General features: G+C 39.2%; 1 protein-coding gene across 1 annotated transcript; it reads left to right on the forward strand.

Annotated features, from left to right (window-relative positions):
- The first annotated feature begins 5,703 nt into the window (after positions 1 to 5,703).
- On the forward strand, positions 5,704 to 9,396 carry LOC126803607 (probable LRR receptor-like serine/threonine-protein kinase At3g47570). Its single transcript, XM_050531390.1, has 4 exons — positions 5,704 to 6,200; positions 7,392 to 7,762; positions 7,891 to 8,883; positions 9,017 to 9,396. Exons 1-4 carry the CDS (start codon positions 5,704 to 5,706, stop codon positions 9,394 to 9,396), a joined length of 2,241 nt encoding a protein of 746 aa, XP_050387347.1.

A 9,396-nucleotide genomic window follows, 5' to 3' on the forward strand; every position in this document is an offset into this window, starting at 1 on the left:
GGTGAAAATCAGAAAATGGAGAAAATTCGAAAAATCAGATTTCGCGCCGCTATTCATCCGATTTTCCCCGGAAATTTCTCCGGCATCGTTCTCCTCTGTCTGGCCACCGGTCCCATTCGAACCACCTCGCCATTCTCCGTTGATTGGTGCAAGTATCGACGCCTGCACGCCGTACACGGTGCTGCATCAACCGCAAAATTCGGCATAAGTCAATGACGTCGTGCGACCTCTTTCTGGCGAGACCGGAGCTTGGGTTATTGCAGATCAACATATTCTTTCCCTCTGGGCTTGAATAGACCGGTTTGGAGTTTCGAATCGAGCTAGATCACGATTTGGGTTTTCGGTGCACTGTTTCAAGTTTCAGAGGCGTTTTCCAGCCACTTTTCGGCCGATCTGGGCTTCGACGCTGTCAAGAAAAAAGTTTGTTTTCTGGTAATCTATAACTTTCATGTTGGGGTCGTGTTGTTTTGGAGAGGTCAAAGAGGGATAGCGCGTGGGGCCCACGCATAGCCACTGTGGCGGCGCGTGTTGCTATATTTTGAGCAGTGAGTCACTCCATCATGTAATATACGTCGATACGAACTTATCGATGTATTAATTGTTGAATTTGGTTATCGTATGAGGTCGTTAATGTAGATTATCGTTGGTAGAGCTAATGTGTTATTGACGTAAGCTTCATGTTCATTTGATGTTGCGGCTATGTGATTGTGTTGATTGATAATGATTATGGTGTTATGTGTTTGATGGATGATAGTTATGATGATGGTTATGTACGTCGGATGTGATGATGTGTGTGATAAACGAATAGGAATGGTTATGAGGTTGCATGTTGTGGTGAACTATTGAACTACGAATGGTTTGATCCCTATTATAGGGTACGTAGGCAGCCCAACCGAGGTTTGGGTGCAGCCACAAATATTCTAGAATAGATTCTCGTTCCTAGATGTGTTGATGCTTTAAGAATTGTGGTTATGTAATGGTGTTTGTTATATGATCTTATTGTTAGATGATTGTATGACGTTAATTACTCCTATCGGTATTAGGGTTAGGACCGTGGGATTTTTTGTGAGGTAAATGTATGTGGTTAAACGTCGAGTGTTGGGTATTCGTTTGAGTTATGGTTTCGGTTATCTCTGTTAGTTAGATTGATTAGCTTTGGTATTTACGAGTGGGACTCGAAGGGTTACCGGAAGAGAGGGGTTAAATCGGGAGTACCGGAAGAGAGGGGATGAACCGAGGGTACTAGAAGAAAGGGATGAACCAGGAGTACTGGAAGAGAGGGGATGAACCGATGGTACCAGAAGAGAAGGATGAACCGGGGGTACCGAAAGAGAGGGGTTGAACCGGGAGTAACAGAAGAGAGGGGATGAACCGAGGTACTAGAAGAGAGGGGTTCAACCGGGAGAACCAGAAGAGAGGGGATGAACCGGGGAAATCGGAAGAGAGGGGATGAACCAGAAGCGGTATTGATATTACCGAGTCGCTAGAAGAGAGGGAATGTACTAGCAGAGTTCCGATAGAGATTAGAAAGGAGAGGACTAGTGACTCGCCGAGTGTCGTATTGTCTCGTGTTTACTTCTCGAGTGAACGTCGTTATAAGTGTAAATATACACAGTTCAACATTTATAGAATGTTATATGATTGTTGTGACCCCGTCGTCTTAGTGGGTTGGACGGTTGCAGTATAAGACGAGTTACGAGCTCTGAGGGTCCAACAAGATTAGGTAACGAACGTGGCATACTCCTCAATACTTTTTGAATTATATTTTGAATTGTGTTTGTGGAGTTGAAAGTTTGTGGAGCATGGTTGCTTTAGGTGTTGAGGCTGGATTTGAATTATTTGGAGTGTTTTTTTGTGCAGGTTGGGTTGGCTACTTTCAGAGGAGATTATGCCGAAATTTTTCGATATATCTCATTTGACTGTGGTCCCCGCACGATCTCCCTCGATATTAAAGTATATTTTGGGGCGGTTCGTGTCAGTTGTAGTGCATAAATTTTCATTATTTTGTGCATATAAAGCACTTGTCCTCATTCACGTTATAGAATTCTCGGGGTATTTGAAATTGTTACATTTTTCACAACATTATTACTTGTACAGGATAATTGATTAAACAAATTGTAATAAATGGTTTATAAGTTGTAATTACAATGTCACGACCATATTTACATGTTCGCGATTCATTTTACAACTTTAAAGATGTATGTGTTGTAAATGTAGTAAAATTTTCATATTTACACAAAAGAGTTCATTTGTGCTCATTCATGTAGTCAGTGCTCACTTGTGTAATTGTGTGGTATTCTTTGTAATTTTCATCATTAACAAAATTATTACATTTGTCACGCTCTTTTTACGAATACGAGGACAATTGATAAAAGTTTTTGTAAAATTATGAAGTTGTAATTACAAGGCCACACATATGTTTACATTTTCATGACTTATTTTACAAATTTGAAGATACAATATATGTGCTGTAAAGGTGGTCAATTTTTATGTTTACACAAAAGAGTCCATGCGTTCTTATTCATGTAACAGAGTTTTTAGTTGTGTAATTGGATGGTATTTTTAATTATTAAACTTTTCACAACGTTATTATGAATACGAAGACAGTTAATAAAAATGTTTTTTTGTGAAAAATATTTTATAAGTTATAATTACAAGCTCACAACCGTATTTACATGTTTGTGACTCATTTTACAAATTCCAAGACATCTATTATATGTTGTCAAGGTGGTTAATTTTCATATCTACACAAATCATATGTGCAAACTCATTCAGGTAAAAAAGTGCCCAGTTGTGTAAAAATGTCCCAACTATTATATTTACATGATTCACTAATAAATTATGAAAACTATTACATGTTTTTCGATAGGTGACTAATATGACAACAATGTATTGATAAATTCATTTAAAAAATATCATGTGTCAAAATCTTATTGGTTAACATGACAACCTATTCTAGAGGTTACGAGGATTACATAAATATTTTTTTTTAAACGTACCCCTCAGTACTATAGCCTGTCTCTCTAACAGCACATATATGTACTTCAAATTATTTTAGATAGTAATTATTTATCATTACAGTCTAAAAGTGAAACAAACACGGTAAAATGCATCTAAATGTCACAGCTACGACATTTCGAATGATAAAAGTTTGAATTTAAAACCATGATAACTCTAAAACAATCTTAAATATAATGAAACCATCTTACAACAACAATATATCGAAACTGAGTTCACAGTACGACTCAGTTGACTCGAATAATACATTGCGAGTTTATAAAATCAAGTATTAAAATAATTGGAAATGTAATATTCACTCAATCCTTACTGCAAACGAAGAAGGAAACCCTCGATAATCTTCCGAGTATGCTTTACGAGCTTGCTAATCTCCACCTGTAGAATTATCCCCTACACCATTGATTTGGTGCACCGGGATTATAAACACAACCTGGTAAGTTTTTCAGCCCGTATGAGTAAACCAACATTATAAAATACATCACATAAAATATGCGTAATCAGATAACATTTTAAGACATGTGAACTTATGAGACACTAGGCGGCCCATCTGGTTACCCAATATTATTTTAAAATATGCGTACTCATAAGACACTGGGTAGCCCATCTGGTTACCCAATATCATTTCAAACATGTGTACTCATGAGACCCATGCAACCCATCTGTTACCCCTCATGCAGTACAACGGCAGATAGACTAGAGCTCTAACTGATCGTAACCAACACCCGACTAAGGCTTGGTTTTGATTTAATGTCAATAACATCCGAAGACCAGAAAACGTTTTAACAAGACTCAATGTTAAAACCACGTACAATATAACAATTCACGCATGTTTATGTACTACAACCAAGCGACTCTTACACAAAAATATATATATAATATCACTCCAATAATCCATTAGACCAGAAAGTACATTATCTCCCTTCTGGTCCCATCCGGCATAATTAATCGAGAACAATAAAATTTCAAATTTTAAATAGAAACTGTAATATTATATAATATAGCAACCCATATATATGTATCGTATTTACCATTTTTTACACATACACAATCCACTATATTATATAGATGTTACAGTTCATTCTTTTAAAGAAATCATAATTATGAATCACCGCTAATGGTAGACTTGTCATAGTGTTTCATTATGTGGAAGAAAATGTACTAGAAAACCAATTTCTATCTTCACCAGCATATAAATCAGCTACTTTCGTATAGAAAATGGAATTTTTAGGCACTGCATTGTTGAATGAAACGCAGCTGAATTAGAGTCATGGAAGCAGCTGAAGTAATTGCAATTTGCAAAGCTAACAAGAAGCAAGTTGATACTGGATAGGTATGGGAAGGGAAAATATCTCTTGACATGAACTGACCATCCGAATTTCGATCCTCATTACTTTCCAGCTGCCCTTCTGGCCCGTGCATTAATGGCACTGACCATAAAAGAGAAAGGTAGAATGTTTATGCCTATAAAAGATTTTTTTTTTCCGATTAATGCCTATAAATTAATTACTTGATTTCATCAGCTATTATATTGAGTTTCTGATCAGCTTCAAAATGTTACATTTTCTCTATAAATAATATATGAGGTGATATATGCTTTCTTGTATGCAATGCTTACTGTTTCTATTATCAACAACAACAAAGAACTGTTGAGTCTCCCGTCTCTGCATTAATTCTACTGGTTCAGTAAGTGGCAATATACTCAAATTTTCAAGTACTGAGTCTTCGATTTTACGCCTTCTTTATCTTTTCTTTTTTGATTGATCGGATATGCCTCTTTTATCTTGATATGTAACTTTGAATCAAATAATAATTTTGGGTTTGATCAGACTAATGTAGAACATCTGTTCATTATTGTAGGGAAAATCCGAATTATTGGTGTATTTCACTTAATTTCACTGTGCCAGATGTGTAGTTGCATGTTATTGGAAGAACTAAATGAATTATATTTGATGAGGCGCAAAGTATAGAGGAGTAAAGTGAAGTTGAGTTTTTAAGTGGTTACAAGATTTCTTCCACAAGTTATATCCCAGAGTGTTTATATAGTTTCATCTGCTCAAAGTTCATTGGAAAATAAGGATGTGCAGCCGAGCACTGATTAATTACTTATCATATTAGGCACTGGTCATTTGTTCCCTTTGTTATAAATTTTGACCAAATGCTAACAGCCTAACAGGCTTGAGGCTTCAAAGAGTTACTATCATTTACATGGATCCAAACTTTTTCATATTGTTTTCTAAAATTCAGTTCTTTTTCCTTTTCCCTTGGGATTTTCCTTGTATCTATAACAAATAAACTATCAGTCTATCACACTAATTTGTTGTCGGATATCCCAGGCATATATGGGACCACATTTAAATCTACTCGGAAGCGACTTAATTGACCTAAGTCAGGTCTTCTTTTGTTTTTTGTATGAATCAGTCGATCTTCTCTTGTAAGACAGCAATGAATCAGTCAACGGTGGTTTTCCAACCCTTTCCTATAAATTAGATTGTCATGGCTCGTATAAAACTACCTATGTCACAACCCAACACCACCCATATTTATCTCTGTCTTTAGTCCAGAGGCCATACTTGAGAAATGGGAGGAGTCTTGGTTATGAAATTGGTTTTGATATCCTCATTAGTTCTAAACTGTTGTAGCTCCATGCAAGTGAGCCAACCGAGACTTTTGGGGAACGAGACGGACATGCAGGCATTGCTTGCCTTCAAAGCTCAGATACGACACGATCCGAACCAGGTCACAAGCTCATGGAATGAATCCCTTCACTTCTGCCAGTGGCATGGCGTCACCTGCAGTCGACTACATCAACAGAGGGTGACAAAGCTGTTTCTGAATTCTTCAGCATTGGTGGGATCCATATCTCCACATATAGGAAACTTAAGCTTCTTAAGAGTTCTAGATCTCCAGAACAATAGCTTCACTCATCAAATTCCACCTCAAATTGGGAATCTGCACAGATTGCAGGTATTGGGTCTAAACAATAATTCACTTAGCGGCACCATTCCTCCCAACATCTCCAAATGCTTCCAACTCACCAGTCTCTATCTTACCAAAAACAATCTCGTAGGTCAAATTCCTTCCCAACTCGGTTCGTTGGCAAAGCTAGATTTGTTCAATTTCCGATATAACAATTTAACAGGAGAGATCCCTCCTTCTTTGGGGAACATGTCTTCTCTCCAGCAGTTTGCTATATCTTCAAATAATATAGCAGGAAGCATCCCAAGTTCTCTATGTCATTTGAAAAAATTGAAAATTTTATATTTGGGCATAAATAACTTTTCTGGTATCATCCCTTCTTGCATTTATAACCTCTCTGGTATAGTTGAATTCGAGGTCCTTTTAAACCAATTTCAAGGAAGCCTGCCCTCAAACTTGGGCAACGCTTTTCCCAACCTTCAGTTTTTTTCCAATGCCATTAATAATTTTACTGGGCCCATCCCTCTGTCAATTTCCAATGCAACGAATCTTAAGCAGTTTGTATGTGCTTACAACTACCACACTGGACATGTGCCTAGTTTACGAAATCTCCATAACCTTGTGAAATTCGTAGCTAGTTATAATAATCTTGGAAGTCGTAAAGATGGTGACTTGAATTTTGTCTCAGACTTAATCAATGCCACACAGCTCACAACTTTGGAGCTGGGCCTAAACAATTTTGGAGGCACATTTCCCACGACAATATTCAATCTCTCAACCAATCTCGGAAAGCTTGTAATTGAGCTAAACTATCTGTCACAACCCGGACCGCTCCGCCGTAACACGATATTGTCCGCTTTGGGCATAGCCCTCACGGTTTTGTTTTTGGGAGCTCAGAAGCACCTTCCCAGCGGGTCACCCATCCTAGGATTGACCTGGGCCAAGCATGCTTAACTTCGGAGTTCTCCTCTCCTCCGAAGCCGTTGAGCCCCCAAAAGGCCTCGCGTTAGATAGAGGTGGGCATGTACATATAAGACGCATCACCCCCTCTCCGTTTGCCGATGTGGGATATTACAATCCACCCCCCTTGGGAGTCCGACGCCCTCGTCGGCACACTCGCATCACACGGCAGAGTGGCTCTGATACCAAATGTCACAACCCGGACCGCTCCGCCGTAACACGATATTGTCCGCTTTGGGCATAGCCCTCACGGTTTTGTTTTTGGGAGCTCAGAAGCACCTTCCCAGCGGGTCACCCATCCTAGGATTGACCTGGGCCAAGCATGCTTAACTTCGGAGTTCTCCTCTCCTCCGAAGCCGTTGAGCCCCCAAAAGGCCTCGCGTTAGATAGAGGTGGGCATGTACATATAAGACGCATCACCCCCTCTCCGTTGGCCGATGTGGGATATTACACTATCTACACGGAAGCATCCCAACTGGTTTGGGAAATCTTGTCAGCCTTCAACTGCTGGCTATGGGGTTCAACAACTTGGGAGGTAGCATCCCCACAGATATCGGGAAAGTTTCAAGGCTTGAGTTCGTCTCTTTTATGAACAACAAACTTTCTGGCAACATTCCATATTCTCTAGGAAATCTAACAATGATAAGTAGCCTTTTCTTGGGTGGAAATCATCTTAACGGCAACATCCCTTCAAGCCTGGGAAGATGTCACGGGTTGCAAATGTTGGATCTTTCTGAAAATAGCCTAGATGGAAAAATACCTCAGCAATTACTTACTGGTCTCCTCTCTTTATCAATTTATTTCAACTTGTCGTCAAACAATTTCACTGGTTCCATTCCCTTTGAGATCGGAAAGTTGCAGGTTCTAGGTAAGCTAGACATGTCTAACAATATGTTATCAGGAGAACTTCCTAGCAGCCTAGGTAGTTGCCAGAGTCTAGAAGTCCTACACTTGCAAGGCAACTTCTTCAACGGGATAATCCCTACATCTATGCAGGACTTGAGAGGTATTCGAGATCTCTATCTCGCAACAATTTCTCAGGTGCTATTCCACAATTTCTTGAGAAATTAAACTTGGAGCGTATGAACCTATCCTTCAACCAGCTTTCGGGAGAAGTACCAACTGGTGGTGTTTTTAAGAATACAAGTGTAGTTTCACTCGTTGGAAATGCTAAACTTTGCGGAGGTATGGCTAGTCTTAAACTTCCTCCTTGCACGCTTAATGAGTCTAAAGGTGGACGGTTGTCGCGTAGAATGAAACTTATGATCTCGTTGGTATTTGGATTCACTCTCTTGGTATTAGCATTGGTGCTATCTCTTTTCTCTCTTTGTAAGAAAAGAACAGAAACTAAATCAAGCACTTTGGGGAACTCTGTTTTGCAAGTTTCCTATGCTACACTCCTAAAAGCTACCGATAGTTTTTCTCCAGCTAATTTGATTGGTGTGGGAGCATTTGGGTCTGTTTACAAAGGAATTCTTGCTGATGATAGAATTGTTGTTGCTGTGAAAGTGCTTAACATGTTACATCGGGGAGCATCTAAGAGTTTCATGGCCGAATGTGAGGTGTTGAGAAATATCAGACATCGAAATCTAGTCAAGATAATAACTGCGTGTTCCAGTATTGATTTCAGCGGCAATGATTTTAAGGCTCTTGTTTACGAGTTCATGGACAACGGGAGCTTGGAGGAGTGGTTACATCCATCTATTGGAGCTAGAGATGCAATTGAATCAGCCAAAAGTTTAAGTTTAGTTCAGAGGCTCAACATTGCCATTGATGTTGCTTGTGCATTAAATTATCTTCACAACCATTGTGAGACACCAATCGTTCATTGTGATCTCAAGCCAAGCAACGTCCTCTTAAATAGCAACCTGACTGGACATGTTTCTGACTTTGGGCTATCCAAATTTCTCTCAGTGCCAACTACGAGTGTTGGTGGAAATCAATCATGCTCCATCGGAATTAGAGGATCAGTTGGTTATGCTGCGCCAGGTAACTTTTCTCATACGCTTCAAATGATTTCTCCTTTATTTTAGTATAATATAACTCTACGACAATAAGAGCTCTTGAATTCAATTTATGCACAAATGTAGTGATGAGTATTTGTGATATGTATAAACTGTAGAGTATGGTATGGGAAGTGAGGTGTCTGCAAACGGAGATGTCTACAGCTTTGGAATTCTCTTGTTAGAAATGTTTACCGGAAAGAGGCCCACCGATCATATGTTCAGTAATGGCTTGAATCTTCATGCTTATGTGAGGACAATTCTTCCTGAACGTGTTTCAGAGATTTCAGAATCACTGTTTCCTCAAGAAAGAGCCACTAATGTCACTGAAGCTCATAGGCACAGCAGACTGAGTGTGAGAGCACATAAAGTTGAAGAGTGCTTGACTTTGATACTTGGTGTAGGAGTTGCATGTTCTTTTGAATCCCCCACAAACAGAAAGGATATCAGTGACGCCGAATCTGAATTACAATCCATTAGGCGCAATCTTCTGGGCTAG

The sequence above is a fragment of the Argentina anserina genome, chromosome 7 (assembly GCF_933775445.1).
Source record: "Argentina anserina chromosome 7, drPotAnse1.1, whole genome shotgun sequence".
Taxonomy (NCBI): Eukaryota; Viridiplantae; Streptophyta; class Magnoliopsida; order Rosales; family Rosaceae; genus Argentina; species Argentina anserina.

What these genes read in the sequence shown, in the direction of transcription:
- LOC126803607 (XM_050531390.1), top strand. Translation starts at nt 5,704, where the DNA reads ATGCAGGCATTGCTTGCCTTCAAAGCTCAGATACGACACGATCCGAAC. An exon ending in CGGAAAGTTGCAGGTTCTAG is followed by an intron (nt 7,763 to 7,890) that starts GTAAGCTAGACA and finishes ACATCTATGCAG; the next exon opens with GACTTGAGAGGTATTCGAGA. An exon ending in AGTTGGTTATGCTGCGCCAG is followed by an intron (nt 8,884 to 9,016) that starts GTAACTTTTCTC and finishes TATAAACTGTAG; the next exon opens with AGTATGGTATGGGAAGTGAG.